The sequence below is a fragment of the Silurus aristotelis genome (assembly GCF_946808225.1).
Source record: "Silurus aristotelis genome assembly, chromosome: 16".
NCBI classification, from domain to species: Eukaryota; Metazoa; Chordata; class Actinopteri; order Siluriformes; family Siluridae; genus Silurus; species Silurus aristotelis.
The window spans coordinates 3,354,239-3,370,153 of NC_139589.1; the positions used below are offsets into that span (position 1 = coordinate 3,354,239).

Below are 15,915 nucleotides of genomic sequence, written 5' to 3' on the forward strand. Positions count from 1 at the left end.
GATGCATTAGTCCCCGACACCAACCAAAACATTTGTGACTTTTTATTTCCTAAAATACAAATTATACACCTCAACACTGCATTAACCATCAACACAACAACCTCTTCAACATGCCAGAATGAAACAAAGACAGATCAGTAAAGCAATCTTTCAAAGAGATCTTCAACCAATCAATCAAATTACAGCTTCATGCCACAAAGTAGAAGATGCATTAGAACTCGATGGACAAATCAATTGTAACAATTTTAGATCAATAAAACCAAATATTTAGAGCTGACTGATTTGATGCAACTCTCGGTTTCAGAGAGGCGCAATGTTTGTATTCACCTTCAACAAAAGCGTTTTTTGGGCTGAAACTGAAGCTAATAGTTTTAAAGGAAGTCACTCCCAGGCAGCAGATGCGGGTCGGGGAGTGTTGAGCCTTAATGGCATCTTAGTCAATTTATCGTCATCGTCAATTCAAATAAAGTGGAGTGAAATGTACATGTATTGAATCAGACTTGTAGTTTAGTAGAGAATAAACGTTGCTTATATCTTTGATACTCAGCAAAACTATGAAGTGGCCAAAGAAATGGTTTACAAAGTACATTTACGCAAAACATCTGCATCTTGTCATTCAGTTGATGCACATTTTCTTGGCTTTTCGCATGCAGGAAACATTTGTTTTAACATCTATTATAAAGACAATACTTATTAAAAGACAAATATTTTATTGCAACTAAATATTGTGTAAAAATGCATAAATAATTGCATAATAAAATAATGGTTGTGAGATTTCACAGGGGATCAAACTTTTAGAGAAATTTAGAGAAATATATGGAAACTGTAAAGTATATATATATATATATATATATATATATATATATATATATATATATATATATATATATATATAAAATGAGTTTGACACGTTAATACAGTGCTGTTATTTGTAATGAGACAGCGAATGAGATTGGGGAATGCAGCAGACAGGCTTTGACAGGTTTTGTAAGTGTGTGTGTGTGTGTTGGATTTCAGTTCTTGAGTATGTGACTTGGTGGATTGAAATGTGCTCATCGTCACTTTCTCTGTCTGATGCTGCCGCGGCTTGTTTTAGCTGAAGGTAGGTAAGCCGGAGCCGGAGGTGAGAGAGAGCGTCCTCTTGTGGGGCTGCTGCTGGGCGAGGTTCGGGGAGACTGGTACGGAGACAGGGCCTGCAGAATACGCCCACTCCTCTCCTGGATCATATTCTTTTATGGAAAAAGTGATTATTAAAATGGTGTAAATCATTTGAGTCATTTCTGTATTTTCTCTCTGAATGCTGGATCGTAATGAACGCGTCACCCTCTCGGACTCACCCATGCTCCATCAGGGCCGAAGAGCTCCAGAAAGTTTCCAATAAACTCACGGGATTTCTCTTCCCATTTCAGGATGAGGTCGTGGCTTTTCTCTTCCACGCGGTGCACTAAGTGTTTAGACTTCTCTTCCACGGTTCTCACCTTCTCTTTCATTTTATCCACCTGGTTCTGGATGCGATACTTGTTCTCCTGTGAGGTCACGCAGGAAGTGAAACATTAGGAAAAACATGCCTCAACAAAGCATCCAGCATGCAATAATTCACTGGGTGTTCTTACATTGAGAAATCCGACATTCAGATCTCGGGCTGTGTATCCTCTTTGGAGGTTTCTTCGCACGTAGACGTCGTAGTCGCGGACGATGCGTGTGATGAGGTCGGAGGTAGAAATGCCTTCTGTTCTTTGTGTAGCCACAAACATTCCTAAAAACCCAAAGAGAAAAAAACAACACACCATTTATAGGTCACATAATACGAGGGGAGTTCAAGTCAAACCAGGACTTTTCATTTTATAGCTATAAAAATGAATGCTAGCGTGGCAGTACTACACGTAGTAATAAGTGGATAGCGTGTCCTACTACTGATAGGTGGCGCAGGCCAGTTCAGAGATCTTTAATCAAGATGGCAGAAACAGAGTGTGGTGATACAATTTCTTGAACGCGACATCTACAGAAGACTTCAAGCGCAGCACGGTGATGAGATGCTTAGTCAAGTCAAATCAAATCAAGTCAAGTCAAGTCAAGTCAAATTTTATAGCGCTTTTCACAACAGACATTGTCTCAAAGCAGCTTTACAGTAATTAACAGTCAAGGTGAATGTCAAGGAAAAACTCCCTTAGATGTTATGAGGAAGAAACCTTGAGAGGAACCAGACTCAAAAGGGGAACCCATCCTCATTTGGGTGACATCAAGAGTTTAATATTAAATCTTTCAACAATACAGAACACTGGAGAGTGAGAACGAACATGAGTACTGGAGTATAAGATTATAAGTAATGATCTTTCTACAGTCTTATACACTCATTATGGTTATAAAACTAGAAGCAACTGAGCTCAACATTTGAACTCAGCTTAGCTGTAGGAAGACATTTGAATGGTGGAAACGTTTCAAAGATGGCCGTCCGTCCGTCATTGACGATCCCAGTCGTGGTGGTTTACAGCCCACAGCAGTTATTCCTTTGAACATTCAACGCGTGGAACACCTGATCGTGGATAAAAGACGCATAACCTGCCGTCAAATTGCACAATCGACAAAGTGCACTGATGATGAAGTGAAGCAGGCTGTCCTAGGACGGTTTAAGCGTACTGACAAATCTTTCTGTAGCAGAGGAATATGTCAAAAAATATACATGCATTTTTTTGCTCCTTGAAATTTGTTGTTTTATTTTATAAACTCAAAAGTCTCGGTTCGACTTGAACACCCCCTCGTACATTATGTTAAGAAAGAAAGTGTTCTGCTTGTCCCTACCTGCTGCTTTGATATGTTTATACACATCTTCTGATCCTGCAGAAGTGTACGGGATGTCATCATGGGCCACAAAGTCAATCTGTATAACAAAGCGGTTATTAAAATGTCTTCCTTGCTGCAAAGATAATTGATAAGGCACAGATTTTGAGGTTGGAATTTGAAGTGGAATATGATGAACTGACCCTGTGTTTCTTTAGGAACTCAGCCGTAATGGTCCACGGGGCGTCTTGAACCACCTCGTCTACGTAGCGGCAGTGTATTAGCGATTCGTAACGCTCGGTTTCGGTCATTACCGTGTAGCCTTTATACTTGTGTGTCAGCTCGTCACTGCAAACTGAGGCACAGATACATACAAATGGTTATGTTTAGAAGAAAAATTACTGAGACCTAGTACCAGTTTTGGCTCTCAGCCCATTGAGCACTTTCTATTATCCTTATTATGTTTACATTCATGCCATTTGGCAGGCACCTCTATCTAATAACCTCATTTATACAGCTAAGAAGTTGAGGGCCTTGCTCAGGGGCCCAGCAGTGACAGCTAGGTGGTGTTGGAATTTGAACTCAAACACCTTCTGATATGAAGGACAACATCTTAACCACTGAGGTACCACTTCTTAGGTAAATTCCATTGTTTTTTTTTTCATTCGTCTCAGCCCCTGTCTTCTGATTGGTTGCTTGGTCTACTGTGTTCACCTGTTCTGTGTTGAACAGTCTTCAATACTTTCTTTGCCTATTATTATGCATTCTTGCCAAGTATATCATGCAATTTCTTTTCCAGTTTCCCAATTATTGTTGAGAAAAATTGATATATATATATATATATATATATATATATATATATATATATATATATATATAAACTCTGATTAATTTTATTGGATTAAATTCAATGCCATGTGAATATACTTTCTCATCAAACCATGTATTGCAAGAAAGACTGTTGATAATGGACATATGAATGATAAGACAAGGCTTCAGAAATTCTCTCCACACACACTCACACTTTGTGCCATGCTCATCCCCTCATTGTGGAGGATAAAACCTTACCTGGTAACTTTAAAATAGTGTACCAACACAATCTGTTTTGTTCTCTTTTATCTAAAAAACATCTAATATTAAAAAAACCTCAAATGCAAGTATCAATTCTGCTAAGTTGTTTCAATGGTCAGTGTGTCTGTGACTGTACATCTGAAGTTCACCTCCAACAATCAAGCATGTATTGGGGAACAGATTCTTGGCCTGCATAAGGGCACGTGCATGACCAGAGTGGAAGAGGTCAAAAATCCCATCAGCATAGACCCTCACAGGGCGGTGACCTGTAGACGAACATAAAGAAAGCTCTGAAATGTTCTTTTGAAAGTACATCACCAGCAAAAACAGTAAGAGGTGATATCAAAAAGTTTCAAGTACTTTATTTTTCTACGTTCCCACACTATCACCTTCAAAATAGTCCCCTTGCACAGCAACACGGCGCTCCCAGCATTCCTGCCACTTCTGGAATACATTGTGGAAGTCTTCTTTTAAATTGTGTCCAGCACCTACTGCTATTCGCGCTGAATCTACACAATGGTGTAAAAAAAAGGTGACCTTTGAGCCTCATCAACATCTTCAGGAATAGGGTGAAGTCCGCAGGAAACAAAACTGGTGAGTATGGTGAGTGCGGAAGTGAGATCATGGGGATTATTCTCTGACGATCATCATGCACAAGTTGCTGAATGATTTCGAGATTTTTAAGGGTTAAGCTCGAACGTCTTCCTGATCTCTCATCGTCTTCCAGTGATGTTCGTATGTCATGTCAAACATCTCTGTGGCATCTTTTTTGTTCTAACTTGCTCTCCATGATAAAATCACAGACACGGTAATGCATGTGGTAATGTTATATGGTAACCGTTAGTCTCGAAACTTTTTGATACCACATCGTATGTTATGAAGCACAAAAGGAAGTCTTACCAGGAGTGCCACGCCGGGCCTGAGCTAAAGTCACCTTGTTATGGGGGACTTCGGAATCAGTGCTTGAACCTTCAGCGAAGATTGCAGGTTCCCTTAAAGTCTGTAAGAAAGATACACAGATTTTTTAATGATGCATTTTTATTGGACATGCAACAAGAAAAACGGTTTTGTGAACGGAACATTACATTTCTAGAATTTTCTTTTGAAAAAACATTAAACAAAAAAACTTAGATTTTTAACCATTATATATATATAAAAAAAAATTCAATTATTTTTTTTTTAAATGGGGGTGGGCATATAATCAGGGGCACAACTGCACATTTACTGAGGGTATGCAAGTTTTTTTTGGCACCTCCCTCCACCTCCCAAAAAAAGAGAAGTAAATACAACAATTAATACACTAAACGCAATGGCGCCCCCTATGTGCGGCATATACCCCATTTTTGCACCTCTGCATAGAAACTTGTGCACATTCAAATCCTTTATTTGGAAAAAAATATTTAGAATATAAATGTAAAAGAAAGTGCTTAATTATTTTAAGAAAATGCCTCACCTTTAAATGATTATTAAAAATAAATTTTTTGTAGTATATAAACAGCACTTTCTTTTTTTTATTAAAAAAAATAAAATAAATATATATATATATATATATATAAATATATCTAATACATAAATGTTGGCATCATCATATATTTGTGTACTGAAGCAAAATATACCATATGGCCAAAGGTTTGTGGACACCTGACCATAAGTTTGGTATGTGCTTGTTGAACAACCCATGTTGTTCAACAACATGTTGAGATCTTCCACTCCAACCTATGTAACGTTTATCTTCATAGAGCTGGCTTTATGAACGTGTCCAAACTATCTCAATCTCGTCTCCCTCACCTTGTCTGCAAAACGTCCTACATGCGCTGTCCCTCTAATAAACTAATTTCTAATCCTGTCCATCGTTGTCACTCCCAACAAAAACCTCAACATCTTCAGCTCTGCTACCTCCAGCTCCACCTCCTGTGCAGAGGAGGGACATGGGTTATATCGGTAGAAGAATGCTGAGGATGGAGCTACCAGGTAGGAGGAAAAGAGGAAGGCCAAGGAGGAGGTTCATGGATGTGGTGAAGGAAGACATGCAGGTAGTTGGTGTGACAGAGGCAGATGTAGAGGACAGGGGGGTATGGAGACGGATGATCCGCTGTGAGGACCACTAATGGGAAGAAGAAGAAGAAGAAGAGCTGGCTTTATGCACAGGAGCACTGTCACACTGGAACAGGTTTGGGACTCTGAGTCTCCTGGTGAAGAGAAGATATGATATGATTTATGCGACCATGTCCATGACCATCTCCTAGAAATTGTTCTCCCACTGTGTGCTAGTGAAGTCAGTTTCTCAATTGCCAGATCAGTGCTACATTTACATACAGTGTACCCTCACATAACTCTTGTCCTATTTGGAAATTTTGATAAGAAACAACGATAACAGTTGCTACAGAGATGCATAATAATAATATATGTGCATGTAATCTAACTGATATGCGATGTTGTCAATGGCCTTTGAACCATCAGCTGTTTGAAGTAAACTCTCACAGCGACCAATGAAGAACAGGAAAGAGGAGTAATGACATAATAGTTACAGCATACAATTACTTTAGTTTAAAAACCAGGTTATTACAGTAAAACATAAGGAATAGTGTATATGATGTGTTTGCTGCTCCACATTGCCTAGTAACTTTACTTCCTGTATTAAAATGATATACATGTATATACAGTCAACCCACGATAATTCGCGGCCCGGAAAATTTGCGGGTTCTCATTTGAAACCTAACTAACAGCAAGCAGCAGATTATTTTGAAATTCGCAGGAGTCCACGGCGGAACCGAATGTTCAGGAACGTTAAATTGCGTAGTCACTAACAATTTCAGTTTTTAAAAAAAACCACATAATTGTATTAAAGTGACATAATGTCTAGATGAATTCACTAAATAGTGGCTGCGGGGGTGCGTCCAAAATTCACGGATTTTTCGCAGGCGTTATGTTATTGGTGTAACGGTTTTTAAGTTATAGTTCGGTTCAATTTGGGTACGATTGCTTGCCATTTTTAATAAAACGCAGTTTATTATTACATTTTTGATCAACATTTAAACAGTTTGCATTTTTATAACAATTTAAAATAAAATGCCTGCTTCGTTAAATAATGTAATAAAAATAAATAATAATAAATAGAGGATATCAATACACTTTTTATTATATTGATTAAATTGAGTAATTAATAATTGTTAGACCTCTCCAATACAGATGTGTATATGTGTGTGTGTGTGTGTGTGTGTGTGTGTGTGTGTGTGTGTGTGTGAGCTTTTACATCTAATATTACATTTCCTACTTAACTGTTCTACTTATTTCAGCATACTTTAACAAATATCTTCATTCCTTCCCTCCTTCATTTATTCACTCCCTCGATATGTGGAATTGTCAGGATTTTCTACTTTTAAGAGAAATGAAAACGCCAAAGAATCCATAGCGTTAGCATTAGCCGCTAAACACTTTTTTCATGCATGTGCAAAATAAATTTCATACCGAGCGAATAGCCACAGTGACACTTCGCTAGCAATAGTGTCTTTTTTTTTATTTTTTTTATATCCCCTGTATTTGTTGTGTATGTCTTCAAATTTAATAGTAACAATTAAAAAATGCACCCAAAGTGCAAGGCGGAGACTAAACAAACTTGCGGTCCGCCACTTAATACATTCCTGAGGGAACTCAGATTGTAACTATTTTCCGCATGTAAAAAGGATTGCATTCGGTATGAATATGTGTACCGTTACACCCCTAAAATATACTGACAAGTGTGTGCTTGGTGTGTGTGTTTGGTGTGTTTGCTTGGTGTGGGCGTGTTAAGAGGTGAAAAAGGGTAAATAGTGTGGAGTGGGGTAACCGGAAGGAAGTTGAGAAATAGTGAAGCCATTCTGCTTTGCAACTAGTTGGAAATTTTACAAGAATTTGTCAATAAGGATGTGCAAATACAGTATCTCAAACACACACACACACACACACACACACACACACACACACACACACACACACACACACACACACACACGCGGCCTTCAGTGTATTTAAGGCCACATGTGTTGTGTGTTTATTTTAACATGAGAATGAATCACACATGTTTTAGTTCGTAAATTCTTAATTGACTGCAATATTCTGGGCTTAAACTTCTGGGTCTTTATGAGGCACAAGTCAATTTAATGCTTTAAAAATGTGCCAGAAACCCGAAATACATATCATTCGTTCCAAATACTTTCTAAACATACAAGTTAAAAATAAACTTACTTCAACAAAACTTGAAACGTAAACAAATTGCAATTGCTTACTCATTAGTATATTTATTAGTATATATGTGGAGAAACTCATTCTTATTTCTTTCATTTAAAGGGCCAATTTTGTATAAACTCAGCTCAGCTAATTTATACCCTAACAGCTGTATTTTCACATACACATCATTTATACCCAAACAGCTGTATATATTTTCATTTATAACCAAACAGCTGTATATATATATTTAAAATTATAACCAAACAACTGGATAGATTTCCCCTATAGCCAAACAGCTGGATATAGTTTCACTTATACAGAGCTGTATTTTTTGTTTCAGTTATTTCCAAACAGCTGTATACATTTTTACTTGCACCCAAACATCTAAATATATATATATTTTTTCACCCAAACAGCTGTTTGTATTTTGATTTTTACCCAAACAGCTCTGTATATTTTTATTTTCACCGAAACATCTGAATATTATCAGTTATACCCTAACAGCTGGATAGATTTCCACTCAGACCTAAACAGCTGTATATATATATATATATATATATATATATATATATATATATATATATATATATACATACACACACCCCCCAACATTTCAACATTCAACATTTTGAATTCAATTGTTCAATTTTCTAGCAGCTAAGCTCTACCTGTCTCCATATCTAAGCCTTTAGCTCAGCTGCACTTACCCTTGCAGCATGAGGTCTGTGTTTCTGTTGACCATGAGCCTGGTGGCCACGGGATCCGTTGCGTCTCTTTTTCGACATGCTGTAGAGGTTCAGTGCAGGCCCGGCTCGACACCTCCACCACCGCCACCACTACCACGTACCACTGAACTCCAACACACGTTCAAGGGCAGCTAGACTGATCCATGTAATGGAGCAAATGTACAAAGTTCAAAGTTCAGTAGAGGAGTCATTTTTGTACGGCATATCAGTGTATAAATGACCTGATATAATACCACTGACGGCATCATGCTACAAGGGAGCACTGATCAGCCACATGGTTTTATATGCAGCATATAAATGGCAATTTGATTATGTTGATTATTAGGCCGATTGTCATTAGCTGTTGAATAAAAGGTTTTGCTTTTTCGTTTTGTATTTTATATGTCCACATAGAGCACGACTTTTAATACTTTCAATTTGATATATAACTTAAATACAACAAATATATAAAGTCTTAATGGATAAAACTAAAGCAGTCTACGAAACACTTGAGACACATGATTTTTCTCGCCACACAACACATACTGCTGATTCAGCACAATTTCTTCTGTCATTTGGAGCTCATTTGCTTTGTTTTTTTTTTTTTAGTTTTAATTTTTTCCCTGCTGTGTATTCTTAAGTTTTTCTTTTATCTTCTGATTCCTGACAGCTATTTTCAAAGTCACATTTACAATAAATTGCGAGAAGACAGGCCATGCCTTCCTTTATATCCGTCTCTTCATCGTTTCCAGTGCATTATACTTCTCATTCCTTTTAGCAGCCACGGTCTCCTCTGTGCTCCTGAAGTAGTGATTCACATACCATGCTGATTTTAAGAACATCGATGGCTTCTCATCATCCATCCTGTAGTCAGCAATCAGGATGGTGTCCACTGAGGAAACTGATTACTTTTAGTTGTGCTTTTTGGTGGTAAGAGCAGCATCTTGGCTGAGGGGGTAAAATAGAAACAAAGCTGTATAAAATGGTGAGCTTTCTAAATGTTGCATCCACCCTTTCCATCTTTATTCTTATAAAATATTATTGAGCATAGAGATGGAGCATGTTAAACAAACATTATGGACAATAGAATTCAAATTATATCTATTATCCACTTTTTTGAAGTGGGATCAATAAAGCATTCTGATTCTGGTGTTGATTATAGTTGCAAAGACTCTTTCAGACATTTTTTTTTTAATTTGGGTTATTTTTGTCCTGAGTGGAATAAAGATTGAAAGAAATACATTTTTTTCTAAAATAAACCAGCATCCAGTTCCAATTATTCATGTATTTTACCACTTTCTAAAGCAACACGATTATCTATTTACAGTACATACCATGTTCCTATTATGCTTGAATGAATTTTATTTATTTATTTGTTATTACAACCTGACAAATGTTTAATGTCTGGATTGAAAGATCTGATATTTCCTCATCAGTGATTATGTTGTGTTTCATCAGGATCATTTGGTTCATTCCTTTTCAACCAAAAGTGATCATTTCACACTTTCCAGTAGATGGCAGTAGATTCTCTTGGGGCAGGCAGGTGCTCTAAAAATCCCCAAATCAGTTCAGTGCTCATATTACACAACAATCATTCCTGTAGTCAGTTTTCAAACAGAAACAGAGTAAAGTGGATTTGGACTGTAGTTAATATCAACAGTCTGCTACACTGACTCAGGACTACAGCTTGCATCTGATCCCCATCACTGCACACCTCAACATCGTTTATCTGTAATAAAAAGACATTCGGTGCAACCCAGATGAGAATGTGGTTCCCTCTTGAGTCTGGTTCTTCTCAAGGTTTTTCCTTATACCATCTCAGGGAGTTTATTGCAAGTCACCACCGGTTCACTCATTAGGGACAAACTTAGACTTAGACATAAAGAAGTTAATTCTTTATGGCCTCATTATCTGTGTAAAGCTGCTCTGAGACAATGTTTATTGTTGAAAGTGCTATACGAATAGTAATGAATTGATCTAAATTGAATGGAATTCATAAAACAGTGCTTTTTCCAGGCTTACCACTCCTTTATCTGGCCCAAATAACGCTCGCTAGGAGGGTTCTATCGATCCTAAAGTGTTCCTAAACCTTCTTTAAACCTTTCCTTGAGTACAATTACAAAACTATTTGCCTTCTAATGTACTTAAGAATCCAAAGTACTATGATTTATTATGGCCTATTATCATTACAAGACTCAGTAGTCACTCAGATTAATTAACTCAGTTTATGTGAAAAGACTTTTTCTTAACACACCAATCTATTGAATGATATTAATGAGTTAAACACTCATACTTTCAGCCACTTAAATAAAAATTGCACAGTTCGAGTTCATCAATTATTCCTCTCAAAATATTCTGCTCGCTGTTGAACTGATGCTGAACTGTATGTTGGTGATACAGTGCATTTCAAAAGTATTTATACCACTTTAATATTCCCACATTTTCACCTTAGAACCACAAACTTAAATGTATTTTATTGGGATTTCATGTGAGAGACCAACACAAAGTAACGCATAATTGTGAAGCGAAAGGAAAATGATACGTGCTGTTAAACATTTTTTGCAAATAAAAATCTGAAGTGTGGTGTGCAGATGTATTTAGTACCCCTGCGTCAATATTTTGTCGAACCACCTTTTTCTGCCCAAGAATTTTTTTTAAAGTCTTTTTGGCTCCAAGTCATTTCTCTGCAGCTCCTCCAGAGTTACCATGAGCTTCCTGGCTGCTTTTTGGATCAATGCTCTCCTTGTTAGTTTAGGTGGACGACCATGTTTTGGTAGGTTAGCAGTTGTGCCATACTCTTTCCATTTTCAGGTGATGGATTGAACAGTGCTTTGTGAGATGTTCAAAGCTTGGGATATGTTTTTGTAACCTAGCCCTGTTTTAAACCTGTCCAAAACTTTATCCCTGACCTGTCTGGTGTCTTTTTTGGTCTTCATGATGCAGTTTGCTAACTCATATTCTCTAACAAACCTCTGAAGCCTTCACAGAACAGCTGTAATTACACTGGGATTTAAGTACACACAGGTAGACTCTAATTACTAATTAGGTGACTTCTGAAGGCAGTTGATTGCACTGAATTTTATTTAGGGGTGTAACAGTAAAGGAGTGCTGAATACATGCCACACACATTTTGATTTGTAAAAAATCTTTAACACCTTGTATCATTATCAATTATGCGATACTTTGTGTTGGTCCATCACATAAAATCCCAATAAAATACATTTAAGTTTGTGGTTATAATATACAAGGGGTATGAATACTTTTGCAATGCACTGTATGTAGATACACACCATGTACAAATCAAAACATGTTCAAATCATAGCGCACGCTCGACCCTGATTGGTGGATTGCTGAGTGTTTGACCATGTTTTTATCAGCTCATAAATAAAAAAGGAACGACTGATTTCTCAAAATCTAGTGGAGCAAAAAGATATTTGACTTGTAATGAAATGTAATGAAGTAAAAGTAAAAGCCTTTTCAAATGGAAATATGCGAAAAAGATACTTAAGTACAGCAACGAATTACACTTTGTGACTGTCATGTTGAAAGTCATGATGCACAAATTTTTAGATTTAGGGCACCCAATTGGATGATGGCCACGAGAGTTTTGAGAGTTTTTACTGCTGACATCTTTGTTCCATTTATTTCAGGTCCATTGCTGTAAAGGTACACAATCAGCTGTGGTATGTATGCACCTGTTTTTACGATGTGCCAGCAAACAGGCTCAGCGTCAGATATATTACCTCCAGAAGCCAGAGTGCTCCATTTATTAATTCAGTACCCAAACCTTAGCATTGTATTTGACTTATTATCGTAAATCTGCCCATAATATATGATATCCGTTGTTTCGCTAATAATAAACTTCTGATTAAAAAGGTGTTGCATAATTTCATCCCTTCTATAGCAACAGAAATACAAACTTCGTCACTGATTTGTCTCAAAAGGGCTTTGTCAGCACTATATGTTCAGCATGCACGGCCTTGTATTGTCTTCAGAAGTAAAATGGCATCCAGCCACCCCACTGTGTCTTTAAGGCATTCCAACAGAGCAGAACATATAGCAGGCAGATTATCACAATCACCTGCCTGAGTTACTCACCAGCCACATTTAGCCGTGGCGTTACGCCAGGACACAAGTTCGCAGCTGCTTTATCTGCCACCATCTTCGGGGAAGTGGGTCAAATGAGCTGCTATCAAAATTAATAGAATAAATATTTGGCACAGAGTCTGCAGAATGACATGCAGCAAATACGCAGTCACTGTTTGGACAAACCCCAAAGTGATGGAATTCCTTTTTCGAAAGGCCAGCTCTCCTTCAGAAGTCTGCTGATATGATGTACATCTATATCCATGTGGAGAACAGTGCCACTGTTCTGATAAAACAAAACGACTGTGCCATGCATTAGTTTCCATAGTCTTGAACTTTTCCACATTTTGTAGCAGAAGCCGGAATCATCAAATGCTTCATTGCACTCAATCTTAGTGCAATTAACAATTGTGTTGGAGAACATCAAATGGAGCACCATTCAATCCAATATTAATCGAAAAGATTAAATGGAAAGTGCAAGGTCTGACTCTCTTTCACCAGTTATTCACGTGGTGGGAAGAACATTCTAAGATTAAAATCAAGATGTTAACGGTAACTCTGATGGAGCAGAGATTGAGATTTTTTTTGACAGACTTGAAAATTGCTATTTACCACCATTCAACATCCAACCTGAGGTGGCTTGAGAAGTTTTTTTGAAGAATGGGCCAAACCAGGGCCATTTTTAGCATTTTGGCACCCTAGGTGAGATTCCTATTGTCACCCCCTCCAATGGCTCTGCCCTCCCACCACAATGCTCCACCCCCATACTATTTAAATGATGTGCAACCTTCCATTCCCTCAAAATTAAAATTGCCTGAATTCAAGTAGACATTTACTGCATATCAAACCGAGGCCGAGGGCAGTGGTGTGGCGAGGGTGCCCCCTTGCAACCACCAACCCCTCACTCTCCAACTGGTTGTGCCCTAGATGACCACCTAGTTTGCCTATGCCTACAAAAACTGTTGGGGCAAAATATTGGTATCCAGAAGTGCAGAAAAAAAACATGTCTGAGAAAGCGTCATAAACAAAATGCGGTTCAGCCACCCTTATATTCAAAAACTGGTACTACTGTAACAAATGATGTTGACATTTTCAACCTGCTATTGTGCAAATCAAATGGTTTATTTCAACAATACAAAATGTACAAAATGTTCAAGGGGGTTCAAACAATGTACTTGCCATGGTCAATCTGCTGTCCATCATCTAGAACAAGTGATTTATTATTGCTGACACCCAAAAGGTGACAGAAGTTATGTAATGGAGGAATGACAATAACCTTTACTAATCGTTTGCTTGAAAACCTGTAACAGTAGTGATATCCAAGAAAGTAATGACAGATGAGTAGTCATAAATGTCATTTGATCAGCGTGCCTTTGCCTGGAAGCCAGAAAAAACGTCAATTAACGTGTTTGCTAAGTATAAAAATAGTATAAAGGTTGGGAATTTTGAGGAAAAGGAACCTGACAATGCAAAATATTTCGATGCTGATCTATAAAACCTCAATTTAGCTACTGTGTGGTGCACAGTAGACGGCTTTACAGTTATGTCTTTGTTGGTGAGCCACTCCAAAGCTAAATTAGCCAGGTTATCTGTGCAGTAGTAGAGACTGGTGTGAAAATGTGGTCTGGTGTTTGAGACCGTAATTCAGCTGCCGAGGCTCTCGAAGAGCCAGAGAAATGACGAGCGCAAACATTCCTCAATGCCTTGTGCCAGTTCGGATTCAAAAGGTTACATGCCCTTTGTTTTTAGAATCACAAATCATGACATTTGGGTTTCCAGGAAACAAACAAACCATGGGATGAGGGAGTGAGGCAGGCAGGAGATTTACATTATTAACAACTCAATAGCACTGATTCTCCTCTCTGGAATATGTCGGACATGTTCTTAGAAGTTGTGCTGACATGTCAAAGTCACAGGGTGTTTGATTAATGTATTACAATCAATATGTGGTAGCTCAGTGGTTAAGGCATTGGATTTTAAATCAGAAGGTCACAAGTTCAAATCCCGCTGCCACTGCTGGGCCCTTGAGCAAGGCCCTTAACCCTCACCTGCTCAGTTGTAAGTCGCTCTTGATAAGGGTGTCTGCCAAATGCCATAAATGTAGTTCAGTGTAGATTTTATAGCCTATGGTCAGAAGGTCTGTCATTTTGACAAATTTATTCTTCAAAGAATGCTGAGCTGATGTAATCCACGTGGCCATTCTGTCTCTGGCATCGTGCAATCCCGTTCAAGTTCGGCACTACAGTATTCATTGGGTGTATTTGTGGGCCTCGTGGCATCTTGATTTATGAGGTGGCAGTACTAGCATGCCTTTCTTGTTCCTGCCTTAGGCAGCTGTACCGAATAAGCGGCGGATTTCTGGGGATTTGCGGCATGCAGCAAGTTTGGGTTCCATGAGCGCACTGCCTGAGCATGCACACGCCACTGTTTAACTCGTTTCTGTGGGTAACAGCCTTTTCGGTAGCCAGAGGTTTTACATTGACCAGGTGGTTACACAGCTGAGGTGGATGTGTTATGAAAGAACAGGAGAGAACATTGATAAATCTACATGTCTAAATTTTTAATTAGGTGACACAAATACACGATTTAGGTGTATAAGTGCTGGGTGGCAGTGTTGGCCCATTGGGTAGGACTCTCAGAACTCTGAGATTGGTCCCTGGTTCATTCCTCAGCTCCACTCCCACTCTGTGGGCTGGTTTAAATGAAAGCTAGAATGGGACATTTCCTAAAGAAAATGTGAGTGGTGCTTGATGGTGCAATTACCCCTTGGTCTAAATAAAAATTTGGCGACAACTATCTTTAGGTCTAAATGAATTGGCAATCTATCCAGTGTGTTTAAAGACCCAGCATTCCTGAGAGTCACCATAATCTCAACCAAGAAAGAGATCCTACTTAAAAACGAATGAATAACAATATAAAGATATAACCGAAATCTTTAAAGCTAGATTCAGATTTTATATAAAATGGCATAAGTATCAATATCCATTCTGATTCTTTCTCCCCACTGGGAATGGGCATGTGGCATGGAGCATTCTCAGGCCATGGTCAG

At 38.2% G+C, this 15,915-nt stretch overlaps 1 protein-coding gene across 2 annotated transcripts; it reads right to left on the reverse strand.

Annotated features, from left to right (window-relative positions):
* Positions 1–27: 27 nt before the first annotated feature.
* Positions 28–8,937, reverse strand: pcyt1bb (phosphate cytidylyltransferase 1B, choline b). 2 transcript variants are annotated; one of them, XM_083564638.1, is made up of 8 exons: positions 8,763–8,937; positions 4,750–4,849; positions 3,999–4,115; positions 2,982–3,133; positions 2,800–2,878; positions 1,614–1,756; positions 1,338–1,526; positions 28–1,229 (listed from the first exon to the last, which is right to left on the reverse strand). In XM_083564638.1, the coding sequence occupies exons 1-8, from the start codon at positions 8,838–8,840 to the stop codon at positions 1,059–1,061; spliced, it is 1,029 nt and encodes a 342-aa protein (XP_083420764.1). In that variant the 5' UTR covers positions 8,841–8,937; the 3' UTR covers positions 28–1,058. The 2 variants fall into 2 exon arrangements, with proteins under 2 accessions (XP_083420764.1, XP_083420765.1); XM_083564639.1 differs by having other exon boundaries at positions 3,999–4,110; positions 4,748–4,849; positions 8,763–8,929.
* Positions 8,938–15,915: the final 6,978 nt, after the last annotated feature.